The sequence below is a fragment of the Aythya marila genome, assembly GCF_965140915.1.
Source record: "Aythya marila genome assembly, chromosome: 1".
Classification (NCBI taxonomy): Eukaryota; Metazoa; Chordata; class Aves; order Anseriformes; family Anatidae; genus Aythya; species Aythya marila.
In genome coordinates this window covers 176,518,141-176,533,067 of record NC_139042.1, presented here as the reverse complement: position 1 = coordinate 176,533,067, position 14,927 = coordinate 176,518,141, and the positions used below count along the sequence as shown (strand labels likewise).

Below are 14,927 nucleotides of genomic sequence, written 5' to 3'. Positions count from 1 at the left end.
CAAAGCAGCATATTTTAGATGGAAGTCAAGAACCTGGAAATATACCTTTCCTTCACAAATAAATCTATCCAGCCCTGCAGACCGTGCCCATTAGTGGCTGTAGAAGCAGTACATAGATCCCTTTTACTCTATGTATGGGCAAAGGGCAGGCACTTGATAAATGAATGGAGAAGCCTATGTCAGATTCAGAGAAGGAAACAAAAGAACCAGAGGAAGAGCAATGAAAAAAGAGACTGCCAAGGGAAACTGCTGAAAGATTAACTGCAGTTTTCCATTGCTTATTTCATATCTTTTGTTTGTTTGTTTATTTCTTATATCTGTAAAACCAGTTTCCTGAAGTAATATGTCCTTCCTCCCCACCCTTTTTTTTTAAGAACTAATTGTAAGGGACTATCAAAATATACTAGGGTAAATCATGGCTCTTTTTTTTGAATGTAGTTTAGCTTTCAGACTGTGTATGTGTTAGAGGAAGTTGTGTCAGTGGAAGGAGAGAACTCTTTCATCGAAAGATGGCATGGTTGTCCTTGCACGACTGTTGTCTGGTTCCTTGATCTGACTTTCTTAAGTTCAGAATTTGCACATCTGAGAATCCTTCTGCACCTCACAATATAGAAACCATCAAAGGTTGAGCTGATGTTTGCTTCATGGGTTTAAACCTCCCAGCATGAGCAGCATTTCATGGTGGTATGGAGGAGAAGAACAGAGGCCGATTCTTTCTAACAATGATGAACATGCCTCTGCACTTAGGCTTTGAACCCCTTGGACTTTGAGAAAGTTCAGAACCAAATTTGCCTGCTTGGATTCTTTCACCAAATAAAATAAATCTTAATGTTATATTTCAGAACTGTGCTTGAAGCTGATATAAGAAGAGCTTGCTCTGTTAATCATCTTTATTTGATTCCTCCTGACTCTGCCCATTTATTAAAGGAGATGAAATTTAATTAAAATTTAGTCCCAATCTATCTGTAATTTACATAGAGGGTCTAGAAAACTTCACTTTTATTTAGAGGTTACAGCAATGGTCCAGTTTTTCATGTAGGTTTCTATGCTTGGCTTTCATTCTGACCGTTAGGTAAAATTAAGGCCCAGAAAATCGGATTATTACATCCCAAGGGGCAGGACTGATAAGCAGCACATGATTGTTGATCTGCTTGCTACTTGGTGTTGGTGGTGTTTGAGGTCCTGCTGGATGCAAAGCCAATTTGTTAACAATTAGTGCTCATTAGAATCATTTCCTGTTATCGATTTTAAATGTTTGACAAAGCACTTTTAGGAAACTAGACCAAAAAAAAGAAAAATAGTAGCTCTACATCAGTGCTTAGTAATTACAACTCTTTAGAGCCCAGTGTCAATCTCAACTAACTGGTTTCATTGGTTTCTGAGTAATTATTTCTGCAATGGATCCCACCTGCTATCCCCTCCAGATTAAAGATGCTTTGAAAGAAGGACATAGTTCTTGATTAACAGAGTTGCTGAGAAAGGAGTGAAGAAACAAAAGCAACTTCTAATTTTCTGTTTTTGGGTTTGTTATGTTTTTATGTGTATGTTTTTTGTTTGTTTGTTTTCTACTTTGCAGAACTCTACTAATAGATGATATAATATACAGCGTAGAAATTAATGTCTGCCTAGAATTAAGTGTGAATTCCATTGGCCGTAGCATTTAACACATAGGTTTAATTTTAAATGCATCCTTGCCTTTATACACACACTGAGAATTGCGGAGCCATTAAAATCTAATTTACAAATAGTAAAATTAGATATAATAGCATGTTGTAATAAAAGCTTTGATATCTAGGAGTCCAAGAGGGTATAGCTGCTAAGTTTCTTGGAAATTGGGACTATAATTACTATTAATCTGTTTTACATGCCAGAAGTAACTTGTATGTGAGATTATTTAATAAACAGTACAATGTGTGTATGTATGTAAAATGCACTAAATTTGCATGCCTGCATTTTCCACATATACTGTATATTTATGACAAGTTGTTACAGACTCATGCTTTTTAAGAGTATGCTGGAATTTTGGTTAAATTTGACGGTGTCAAAGGTGACATTAGCAGTATAGCCATCTGGGTTAGTTTTCTCTCCTTTTTTCTTTTTCTTTCTTTTTTTTTCTTTTTTTTTTTTTTTTTTTTCTTTAAACCTGATCAGCCCAGGTTTCAAAAGTATTTTCTTATAATGCCTGCAAATATTTTAAATGCATTAGATGATCCCTGTTGCACAAGGTGGAGACCTAACATAAGACTTGGCTTGTGCCTTTACAGTCCCCATTCATGAATTAGTCTCACGATTGCTGTAAAAATTAAGGCAAGTGTGGGTGAAATACACAAACCTTAGTCCCTCTAACCTTAATAAACAGAGATGGTATTGACACAAGTGAATTTTGTTTAACCACAGTACATTTGCTTCTTAATTAGTGAATATTCATCTGTCATCAGCAGCAGCTATGACACCCCTCCCCGCTAACACGTTCTGTCATAAATAATCAATGAGAGGCTATTAATATTCATGAGTGAGAATCTGTGTAGTCATGTGCACTGATGCAGAGACAGGGGGAGTGTTGCCATGAACTGAGTCGAAACTCTGTGTGTGTATACGTGAGTGTAAGATAGTTAGGGAAAGGGAAGAAGAGCATGCTGCTACACACTGCCCTGGCTGGTGCTTCCAGCTCTCAGTGGTGTGTCTGTGTTTCTGGGCTGGAGTGACTGATGAAAAACAGTAGTTAAGTCTGGAGGGTGATTCCCTGTCAGTGCATTTGCCTTTCAGTGCTGGGGAAATTAGAGGCTTTGCTCTTGTGTTGCTTATTAGAATGGGCTGCAATCTGTGCACTTTTCAGAAGAGAGAGGAACACTACAAACTGCTCTATGAAGTTTCACAGGTGAGTGCAGAGGATATTACCAGCATCTCCAGAGTAAAAATGTATGTGCTTTACAGACAGTAAGTAGACATGCTTTTGTTTTGTTTTGCCTTTTTTTTTTTTCCTTTGCAAATTTGCTGGCTAAGTTGTATTGGGGGGGTTGGTAATTATTAGTATTTTGGGTGCCTGTTGTTTTCTGCTCGTTTGCCACTCCCCCTTCAGATGACTTCCTGTGGGATTCTTTTAACATTTTTGTGCATCTTCTGCCAAGATGTCAGTCATATAGCAGCAGTCTCACTGAACCGTATCGGTGGTGTTTTAAGGGAGCCCTTAGGTTTGGTAATAAGACTGATTTCAGATAAGTTGCACTGCTGCCTCTGAAAGTGTTAGGTCTGTGATCTCAGGTATTTCTAAGTTTCTAAGGAACAAAGTTTTTATGGCATGTCTGTGCTGGCCAAGGAGTGTATTAAATTTTCAGATTAGTTAAAATTGAAATGATTCTAGAATATGCATGTTACCTTGAAACGGGTACCAAGTACAACAGGGTCTCCAGGGTGTGCTTGTTCATTCCTCGGTGTGCTATTTCTATCTACTACTAGACAAAGATTTTAATCCCATCTAGTTATTTTGGTGTCTCATTCAGCAGCAGGAAAATAGTATCGTAGCAGCGTGAGCAGTAGTGTAGCAGTATGCTGCTAACGTGTTCCCAGCTCTTTCAGAATAAGACAAGAAAAGACGAAACAAGCACTTACCATAATAGCCCACAATTTTGCTCAGGTCCTATTGAATCAGCATTTGATTTGCAGCTTTTTGTTTGTTTTTCCCCTGGCACAACAGAGCCTCACATACTGAAGTTTAGTGCCTTTCAGCATCTGCTCCCTTCCTCTCTATAATTTGTCCTCGCTTTGACACACTGCTGTTGACGGAGGCTGAACGCTGGCAGTTTTGGACTGTGCTGCTGCTGACAGGCAGCGCGGAGGAAAAAACAGCTCACAGCGTTGGTGGTCTATTGGCACAGCAGCAGCTAAGTGCCCATTGCCGACTGGTTCCCTGCGAGTTCCTCCTGACGTGATTCATTTGCAGTGGGCTAATTACAAAGTGGATTCTCTACACATGAAGCAGCCTTCTCAGTTGCAGTGTTAATGCACATTTTCATGGTAATGTGATCAGAGCCTCATTAGCCAGTTTCCAAAATGATCCTCTGCATTAATTAAATACAGAAATGACTCTTTTTTATCACCATAGAGAGGAAGAAGAAGATTAACATTGTTAATTACTTACTGGGGGCAATACCTCTGCATCATTTTTTACCATTGAACTGGCAGACATATTCAGTCTTAAAAGAATGTCCACTTGCAGGTAACTGTCCACTGCTCTGGTGTGTGAAGACGGTCTCTAGGTGGAACACTTCCCTTTAGTTCAACAGTTACTCATAATCCAATCATCACGTTTTCTTATAGCAATAGCACAGGGAAAAGCACAGCAGCACATTTCCATCTCCTCCCTTTCCCCTCCCAGCTCTGGACTGCCAAACTGATCTGAAACTGTAAAATGGAGACAGTGGAGTAGGTTGGTGTCTGCTTTTCTGTGCCAGGGAATAAGAAATTCAGGCTGTGCTCTGAAGGGGATTAGACGTTTCTTGAATGGCTGCGTGTGTGTAAGGAGAAAAGAGGCTGTTCCTGGGTTAGAGTATGCATTTTCAAAACATTCCTTGCATTAAGGCTCCACAGTAATAAATGCTATTGAAATGATCAGCAAACCAAATGTGGGGAGGGAAGGGAGAGTGTATTCTGGAGAAATTTTTTCCTTTTTGTTGTCCTCTGTGCTGTTGAGTTGGAGTGTTTGTTGATGCAAAAAAACAAGGTGCAAAATGAACTAATGCTTTCACTTTTTGCTCTGGTGTTTCCAGATAAAGTGTAATCCCTAGAAGAATCTGAGTGAGTTTCCTTGGGGACTCAAATGCAGTGAACCTGGTGCTGCATCTTGTGCTGTTAGGGAAATGTCACTGATAAGGTGCAGAAGGGGAGCAGAGAAATGACTTAGTATGCTCTCTGTCGGATCCTGTGTTCATCTGTAAACCCACTGCTATCTTTGTTTCAGTGTATGCAGGTCAGAGCCCAAAGGATATGATTTTAACCAGGTGTTGCAGCAGTGATCAGGTAGCATCTCACACCATAGCTGGCTCTGTGTACAGTACCGATTTGCTGCTCTGGGTAGGAGCAGCAGTAGAATATGATAAATTCAATTAAGCCAGAGCAGGCATTACTACTTGATTTGCAAATCCCTTTTTAACTCTCCAGTCCTGTAATTCCTACACCACAGCCTTGGCTCTTTCATCTGCACAATTTCTGGAGAGCTTGGACAAGTTAGCCTGTCAGGGACATGAACTGACTGAGGATGAGCTGTGGCTCACTAGCATGTGTGGATCAGATAGATTAATTTATATTCATATAAGGAAGCGATCCCAGCTTCATCTCTCACCTTTCCAGTGCTAGGCTACCTGATACCATGGGTGGTCAGCATGCTCATGTACTGAAAATACAATAAACAAAGGAAAGCACGTCTGCAGAGGAGAATCATGCAAATTCTTACAGTGAGGCTTGTTTTCTGCTCCTGTTTGTAGTGAGGTCAGATTCAGCACTGGAGAGCTTTTTGTTGTAGAGCTGCTGGGAAATGAAGACATCGTTAGAATATGTATAATTCCCTGCTCCTCCCCACCCCCTTCCTCTCAGCTCACTCTGCCTGTCGCCGAGATAGCGGCGCAGAGACCGTGGAGGCCCGCTCAGAAAACAGCATTTGCTTGAACGGCAGAGGCTTTTATTTTGATAACTGCTCCTCACACTTGTAGATTGGGATTAAAACAAAAAGTCAAACCCTCATGTTTTAAGAATAAAAGCTTCTGAGATACCATTATGCATTGGTGAAGCACCCTCATGCTTCTGAGTGCCTCTTCACCTGTCCTCGGGGCAGAGGACGCCTTGGCTTTGCTTCTTGACTTCCCCCTGAGAAGACATCAGGCGTAGTCCCTGGTACCACTGAGAGCCCCCCTAAATCCTCTTCTCCATGAGCCTACAGCTGGAGAAATGGAAGCCATCTCGGTTTGAGATTTATGGCCCCGCATGCTACTTTGTGAGGCACATTATTATTATTTCCTGCATGCTGCATAAGCAGGATTGAGCTAATGAACGTGCAGCCAGGAAGTCTACTTCAAGACATTTAGAGAAGGTGGGACCTGGTGGGTGCTCATGTCCATTAGGAACAGACCACTGCTGCTCTCAGCTAATTTCCTCTTGCACTGCTCTGGTGAAAGAAGTGAGTTCAAGTTGATTCTTAACTGAATGGTGAGGGATCTTTTCAGTGGAAAGTAAAGAGTAAGATGCTAAGGATTGGAGAGAATGAAACTGGAGCACTATCTGATCAATTGTCAGGAGTTATCTTCAATAGCCTTACATGAAACTCAAGGAAACATTAATTTATCAGCCAATTTTGTGGGTATCATTTAGAAATACTTCTGTGTGCTGGAATTTTTAAGCTTTGTTTCCAAAATGGGCAATCTAATACAGAGAAAAAGAGGAAAGAGAGAGAACATTACTTTCAGAGGTCAACCAAAGACCCCTGCAAACTTGTCTTGAGTTACATGATAAGAAATAGTCCTGGCTCAGGTGAGCTTAGAATTGAAAGGCAGAAAAGAAAAAAGCTGGAAGGGAAAGCTGAGGCAGCCTGGGATGGCTCAAAAAGTGAGTGGTAGAGCTAGGATTAAAGCTAAAAGGTTGCTCATTTTCGTTTTACATTTGACCTTAGATGATAGTCGAGCCTGCTTGCAGCATTTCTGAATCCTCTGAAGACTGATTATGCAGTTTGCTTCTCATGTTGGTTTCCATAATTAGCATAAAGCTCAATTTTTACCAGTTTAGAGTTCTGATTTTATGTTCATTTTGATATCCCTTGGGCTACTTAAAGTACTGAGTTGCAGTGGTACATCTCTTTGCACTGAAAGTTGTTCACAGGAGAGACATCAGGTCTGCCAACTAAAGGAGCAGAGGCATTTTTGTATTTTTCATGACGTGATACTTATAGTTGGTATTGCAATAATGAAAGAAGACTGCAGGCCAAGAGTTTTTTTGTCATTAGGACGTGCCTTCTCTAGTCCCAGTGAAGTTTGAATTTATTCAGAGTTAAATAGTCTAGATGATGTGATCCTTATTTGCCTTCTGAACCAGCCTTTAGCCACTAATACTTATTTCTGGTGCTTATGCCATGTGAGATATTATATTACATTACCTTTTTTTTTTTTTTTTTTTCCCTCTATGTCACCAGCAATGGGAAAGTGCTATCTTGTGATATATCAACACATATGGACATATTTTGGGGCTCATTTATACTTAGTCTCTATTTATAATAGAAATTCTGTGGCAGGATACATTTAGCTCTGGAAAATATTAAAGGAGAAAATTCTAGATTTAATTTTCTGGAAATTAATTGAATTATTCTACTTGAATTAAATCAGTAGCAAAAGTAGACCTGGTATTTCTTCTAGTTCCTCTCTAAATTTTTAAACAAAGCAGGAAGCACCCTGATTCTGAACACTTCCAAGCAGCTCTTCTGAATACTGATTTATCTGTTTGAAAAGTATTTTTTAAAAAAATCAGGTGTTGACAGATTCAACAAATCTGTGGGAGTACTGTTTCCTCTCAGTTAACCTGAAAAAGTTTAGAGCTTAGCTCTACCGAATTCCCCTAACAGCTGCACTGTCTCATACTAGTAGATCAATGTATTTATGGTAAAAAGATGATCAAGTAAAGCTTGTTATACATTGCTAGCAAATTGCTACATTCCTAGAAACTTGTTTGGAATTTCCCTAAAGAACTTTTGCTGAAGTAAAAAGGCTTTATAAACTGCCTTCATAAAAGCTGACTTTCCTTGGAGAACAGGAGGTGGTCTTTGTGGTTAGCAGGCATGGCTTTTCTGCTTCTTCTCTTATCTGACGTCTTTTCTTTAAACTAATAATTGAGCAGCATTCATCTAAATAACTAATCTTATTGCCCTAACTTTCTGCAGACTGTTCTCCAGAAGAGGCTCCAGTGTTGTGGCATTGCCAACAGCGGAGCTCGCTGTGCTGTGGTGGATGCCAGTCCATAGCAGTGTTGGCTACCTGACAGAAAGCGTCCCCTGGAGCCCCTTGTCTGGGCTTGGGATCTCATCACAGAGCCACATTTAGCTTTTGTAAGGAGCCCTAGGGGATGGTGCCATGGGCATCTGGGCCTGGAGACATACAGGCTGCTTTAAAACAAACAGCTCTGGCCTCCCAGACAGATGGTGGCAGCAGCCAGGATGCCCATGCTTACAACTAGGCACATAAAGAGGTTTTCATCTGCTTTCATAAAAGCTTAAGGCCAGAAGCTGTATTCTGGGGATCGTTCTTTTGAATGTGATACCTGATTTATACAATAACAGCCTAAGTGTTATTTTGGATGTCACCCCCACCTGCCTTTGATAAGACATTTATTTTTTTTTCCCCTGATAAAATTCAGAAAACTCTGAAGTGTTGCCACTGACTTCACTGAGGCCAGGCTTTCATTTTCTGTGCTCGTTTACTGTCTTGTAAAAAGCACACAGTTCCTGCGCATACCTCGAGAGGAAGGATAAAGAAAAAGTCATGAGATAAGAAAGCAGACAATAGTCTGTGAGATAACAATTCAAGGGATGGGTACAACAGTGGCAGCTATAAAAAGCCATACCAAGATTGTATCAGTAACCTGCAGGGATATGCAATGCCATGGAAAAAAAAATAATAAAAGTGGTTGAGGTACTGAATTTTCTCCAGTATTTTGCTATTCCTTGCATCTCAAATTTAGCAATGGGGATTAAGGGTTCTTCTAATGATCAGACTTTTATACATTTTTCAGAGAGCTAGCCTTTCTTAAGGCTTGCTTCCTGATGTGATTTAGTATGGATATAATCCTTGGGCCTAAGGCAAAAACATAGCTTTATGTGAGTCTTATACATCAGTGATGTGATGGAATCAATTTTGCTACCTTCAGCATTGGCAGGACTGATAGCTGCCAAAGAAGCACATTGTAGGGTTTCAAGTGGGTTGTGGGTGGTTTTTGTTTGTTTGTTTGTGACTAATTAAAAAGTACATGGGTTAAAATATATGCTCTGCCAAGTGTATATTAACTGGCAGTAAAGTTGTTTCACCCAGAGTAGTCCTCTCGAGCTAAGACATTAACAGAGACATGAACAGCAGGGCCTGGTGACAACGAGCAGCTCTTCTACCCGTAGGGATTTTGTGAGGTCTCATAATGAGAAGCTGAAAAATGGCTGGACCTTTGGCTTTAAGGATGTTTAACTTCAGAGTGTGTGACCTGTTTTTTAAAGGAAATGAGTTTTTTATATGCTCACAGTATATGGTTTTCTGTCCACCCCATGACTTTAAATCCACTGGCTAATTTCAACCACAAAGATTTTTCTGATATTCTAGGTGTATGTGGGCTTTATGAAAATTACTCTAATGATACTGCTGGGTAGATTTTTTTTTTTTTTTTTTGAAAGTAAAGTGAATTACCAGCTTGCAAACATCATCTCAATATCAATAAATTAAATAATTTAAAAACTTAGATACAGATTATTTTTTCTGAACTTGCTTTGTGGTTGCAGTGAAGATAGTTACTCGCTGGTTTGTGTGTTATAAGTTTCTTATTTTTTTTTCTTTGCATGATAATTATCAAAACAAATATAATTCTGTTCAGATAGAACGTGAGATCAGTTACTGTTAACAGGTTATGATTTTTTGATAAGAAGCAGTGGTTCATAATATTTTTCAAATATTTTTTGTGCAATGGACTGAACCTAGAAATGGAATTACACTGTGGATTGGATTGTATCTTATAGTTCTTTGCATTTTGTATTTAAGTTTAAAGTATTGGTATAGGCAGGCAAAGGACATCTATTTGGACATTTCTACATAATGGGATGCTGTGAACTTGTATGATCCTCACTGTTGTGATTTTTGTTGTGATCCCCCTGCCCCCCCCTTTTTCTTTAATCAACAGAAACAAACCTTAATAATCAGTGGAATGAAGGACAGCAAACATTTGTTTTCCTTTCTTTTGTGGTCTGTGTATGGGAACAGTTTATTCTCTGGAGGTTTTAGCCTTGAAGTTGGACCTCTGAAACAACGTAAGCAGTGTGGAATGAGTAACCTTCTATACTACCAAGTCATGTGTAGAGTTCATATACTTCATATGCATTAGTGTCAGAGTTGAACCTGAGAGAACTCAATCTGCAAAAGTCTATGAGCATCTTTAATTTGCCTAGATGCAACTTATTTTTTGTGTTCTCCACCTAGAGGGAGGATTTATTTATTTATTTATTTATTTATTTATTTTTGGTTATTGTTATTTCATCTCTTTCCCCAAGTCTTAGAATTCTACTGTTTTGAGAAACTGCTTTTCATTACAACAGCAGCCTCACTTATGATCAGTGAGAAAAGTTTGCTAATACCAATCAGATTTATTTTATAGCTTAAGAAATTGGAAAGGAGCTAGGATGACTGAAATACAACGTTTAGAAACAGTCTAAATTCTTGAGTGTTTGCTACTCTGTGTGTCTGAGGTAGGCACCACTGCTGGAGGGGTGAGGCTGTGATGCTCCCATGTAGGGTTAGCAGCTGTGCATGGCCTTAAGGAGGAGGAAACCTTGTTCCTTGGCTTTCAGGGGTTGTCCTCAGCCATCAGTGTGCCAGCAGAAGCCAGCTGTGGCTATGTCAGCACAGCAGGAGACCACAGGTGGTTTCTAGTGAGGATTGTAGGTTCTGCCCCTGCATCCCCAGATACACCATCAGGGACCGTTTTGGTTGCAAATGTCAGTAAAGCTTTCGTGTCCACACGCAGCAAGCTAGGAAGGCTCCTGGGAAAGGCCCACAAGCTCATTAGTTTCTCTCTAATGTCAGAGGAAGAATTAACTGTAGCCTCAGTGCCTGTGTCCTGAGGACCGAAGGCAGTGTGGGAATGGGTGAACTTCATTAAATCCTTCTGAGGACTGAACAACTGAAATAATAATAATAAATAAATAAATAAATAAATAATCTATCTTCAGTTATATGTGGTATAACAGAACAATTGACTGACTTATTTCATAGGTTTGATCGTGTTTGCAATGTGCTTTTTGCACGTTATAGTGATGGACTTGCAGTGAAAACTACTTGGGGAATAATCATTATTCAGGCCGTCGACTTTCTCATAGCTAAAATACGAAGTATTCAAGATTCCTTATGATATCCATTGGCATATGACTTACCAGTTAAAATGTTTTAATAATGGCAGGAAAAAAAAATGATGGGAGAAGAGGGTAAATTATTCATTAAAGTATTTGGATGCTTTCTCAGAGGTCAAGGTAACCAAAAGTGGAAGTGGCATTGTATCACTTCCTGCAATATTTTTATGCCTTTTGTTGTTGTTATTCTTGGTTTTGTTTTGTTTTTTTTTTTTTTTTACTTTCTATTTGTTATGTGTTCTAATGTTACTGTCAGGAAAGACACAGATATGTAAGTGTATAAATTGTAATTCCAGAAAGAGTGTATGGTATCTAGATTGTTTTTCACAGATGGATATAATTCCACCAAAATGCTTCAAAAGACAAATATATATATATATATAAAATATATATTATTATACATATTTCACCAAAGTCTTGTTGTAGAGGAGAAACACAGGAAAGAAATTTCCAAAACATCTGAATGTTTTTATATGTCATCACAGGGAAATATTTAGGTTGGTTGACTTTTGAACTGACTCAGACTCAGTACTTTTTAAATGGTGTGTTATTGCATATAAAATGAAATAAGGAAGCAAAAAGTGAGTTAAGTGCTCTTTTATCTAAAAATGTTTTGCTCTTTCCAGAGTTATATGTACTGTTTGTGAAATCTCTAACCTTCTCCTGACATGATATTTCCATCCTCTGTGGATTTCCCATTGTGAGATATGTGACCTGGTGTTCTGGTATGGCAGCTGGAAATCATCCCAATGCATAACTGTTTTTACCAACATAAGCTTCTTGTAGAGATGTTGTTAGAGCACAGTCTCATATCTTGTGGGAGGGAAGGAGGGTATACATAGCAAAGAGTGCTTGTGTAAATGGTTTCCAACACAGTATTTGTTAGAAAAGAATACACAGTCATCTTCATAGTGTATGTTGTGATGCCAGAGAGTGATGTTGCTCTGTTTAGGACTGTGTGCCAAAGGCTGGCTTTTTGCCTTCTGGCTACTGCGTGCCACTGCCTAAATATCTGTGGTGTATCGAAGCACGTGGCAAATTGAAGCACAGGGCTGTTCAGCACAGCAGTGGGACTTCTAGGTCTGCCTTTAATTCCTTTCCTTGTGGGTATATTTAAATATCTGCTTTCTCTTTTCCCTTTCTGGTAAAAAGTTGTGTATTATTTAAAGCTTTAAAGATTAATTGCAGAGATCTGAGTTAATGGCTAATGAAGAAACCGGAGTTGTATTGACTAATAATAATGATGGCGATCACAATAAGCATTGTAAAATGCCAGATCAATCCATTCAGCAATTACCGACAAAGTTATAACACAGGTGGATCGTTGCAGAAGAATGTAGATCTGACTGCATTTCTCAACAGTGGTACAAGTGTTGCTCTGGAATCCTGTGCTTCTTTAAAGTTCAGACAGGTTTGGTTTGTTGGAAGACTGTTTTTCCTTCAGTGTATGTTAAACATCAACTGTGATAGGAATTTTATGTGCAATTTTCCTTGAAACTTTTCTCAGATAACTAATGGGGATATTGCTTATTTTTTTTCTCTGTATTTTATTTTATAGTGCAAATTGCTCAGAGGACTTTTAGTATGGTACAAATTATAAATGTTAATTTATTGGTAATGTTTTCTTCAGGTACTACAAAAATAAGAGGGTTGCTACTTGCTCCTTAGTAGTGGGGGGTGCTGTTGCTGTTGATAAGTGCAGCATAAAGTCTCCTCACTCCTATGAGCATAATATGTTTCAGATCTTATGTGTGAATCTTACTAAACCATTTTTAAAAATGGTAAAATCTTACAAAACCTTCTTGATGAAATAATTTTAAGTTCTTAATACAAGGGGCTGTTCCTATTTATCTTCAAATGACTTCTTTGTCCCCAGATTTACGTATTTCCTTGAATTAAAAATGTCATTTGGTCATGTTCAGTAGGAGAATGTCTTTGAAAGTCTGACCTGCGGGAACATGATGAATAGTGACAGGGGAAGGATTTTGCCCAGTGAGAATACCAAATCATGTAGCACTGTAGTTTCACTTACTAAATATTGTCCAGGCTCTATTGTTGAACCCTATGCTGCCAGTGTCACTTTGTCAGGATGTTTTCTGTCCTGTGACTAGTAGCTTCAAATGTACTCATCCATCTTCTTGTCCCATTACATTTCATGTGACTGATGTTCTGCACCCATTAAAATTGATGGGAAAGAACAAAGAGAAGAAAAATGTGCCCTTCAACTGATTATGCCTTTGAAAGAGGAAATGAGACTCTACTGCTATATAGGGTGAACTTGAACAGTTATGTCTGTTTTAACAATATTAATTATTTTTTATCAATCCTTATTAGCACTTGATCCCTTATTTTGTTCTTTTGTTATATTGAGAGCAGTAAATTTATGTCAATGATTTCTCCTTTAATTTTGTGACCATATGTGAACATACAGACTCTTTTAGATGTATCAGCTGCCTCTGGTAATCTTGCCCATGAGATATGGCTAGCATGCCTGAATACCCTTTCAGGCAAGGATGGAGGTATGTTTGATGAGCCCAGGTCTTTCCTCTGAGGTCTTTTCTCAGCCACAGCCCCTGTGAGTGCTTTTGTGGGATTTCACAAAGTTCTGCTAGGTGATAAGAGCTTACTCACCTTGTGCTAAGATCTGTAGGGCAATTAATGGGAGACTAGAAATACAAGAGTCTTTGTAATATTGGCTTTATATCATGGATACAGATGGCTTCCCAAAGTGTTAGTCCAATGTTTCAGAGTTATATGAGAGCCATTAGCCAGCTGAATGGAGAGAATAGATGTCATATTTATTGACAACCAAGGACAAAACACAGAGGAAAAGCAAAAGTGAAGGCTCCTGTGTGATTGGTATGTCTCATTATTTATAGCTTATATGACAGCCTTCTCAATACAGCAGCCAAGCATTCCTTCCTGTTTGTGCATGATAATGAGACTGTTTTATTTATTTATTTATTTTCCAAATCTGGGCTTTGACCATGATCTCACTTGTAAGCCCAAGAAATGCGACATTAGGTGCCCCAGTAGGTTCCCTAACATTCTTGTAGAGACTTCAGCAAATGCTGAATGCAGCTCTTCACTTCCAAGTGGTACTTGTGTGCGTTAGAGTTTATTTCCATGTATGTTTCAGGTCTGTAAAACTCTATGGAGGAAATTTGGGCTTTTTTGCCTGGAGATTAAGGCTTTTTCTTGGCAAACTGAGTTGATGCTCCATCTGAAGCTCCCAAAGTGTTTGGGTTGGGCAATGTCTGCAGAGATCTCTGAGTTTTCAAAGATTTTTTCGTATGTCGTTACCTATAGTTATTTGAGACAGCTGATATTCATCACGACCTTTTGCTTTGATCAACATTTTTCTCAGGGTGCAGATGGTGTATTATAAACTGGATAATATTTTCATGGTGACAGTGGGTTCATTTGTGTCATTATATTATTTATCCATATATTAAAGACAATTGTTCATGTCTATAATTTGTGAGGAGCTTGACAGAGAAGCTTGACAAAAATTAAAATAGGCAAATATGACTTTAAGAACCTTAATTCAGTAATTTCTCTACGAGCTCCCCTGTTCTCTTTAGTTGCTTACTTGACTTCCAGCTGAGAGTGGTTTCATTATTTTAAGGAAATGGTCTTACATATGATTAATTCCTGAAATGAGTGGAAGTTAGGCAAAAATACAATGAAACTTTAGTCAGGTCCTACTTAATGCAGGATGGTTCTGGACTGTAAAAGCACATTGTCACCTTCAACATTAAAGACACTTTATCAAGTTACCCCAGGGTAGGCAAGG

General features: G+C 38.8%; 1 protein-coding gene across 2 annotated transcripts in view; it reads left to right on the top strand.

The window, feature by feature from the left end:
- Positions 1-14,927, top strand: part of PDZRN4 (PDZ domain containing ring finger 4) — a gene marked incomplete at its 5' end in the record, with an annotated part of 242,983 nt that overhangs the window by 137,355 nt on the left and 90,701 nt on the right. Inside the window, one exon of one of the 2 annotated variants that reach the window (XM_082763388.1) lies at positions 2,810-2,878. The exons of the other annotated variant lie outside the window; for it this stretch is intronic. Within the exon in view, the coding sequence (XP_082619514.1) occupies positions 2,810-2,878 (69 nt within the window). Of the gene's footprint in view, positions 1-2,809; positions 2,879-14,927 lie in introns of those variants that run through there. 2 annotated transcript variants of the gene reach the window in all.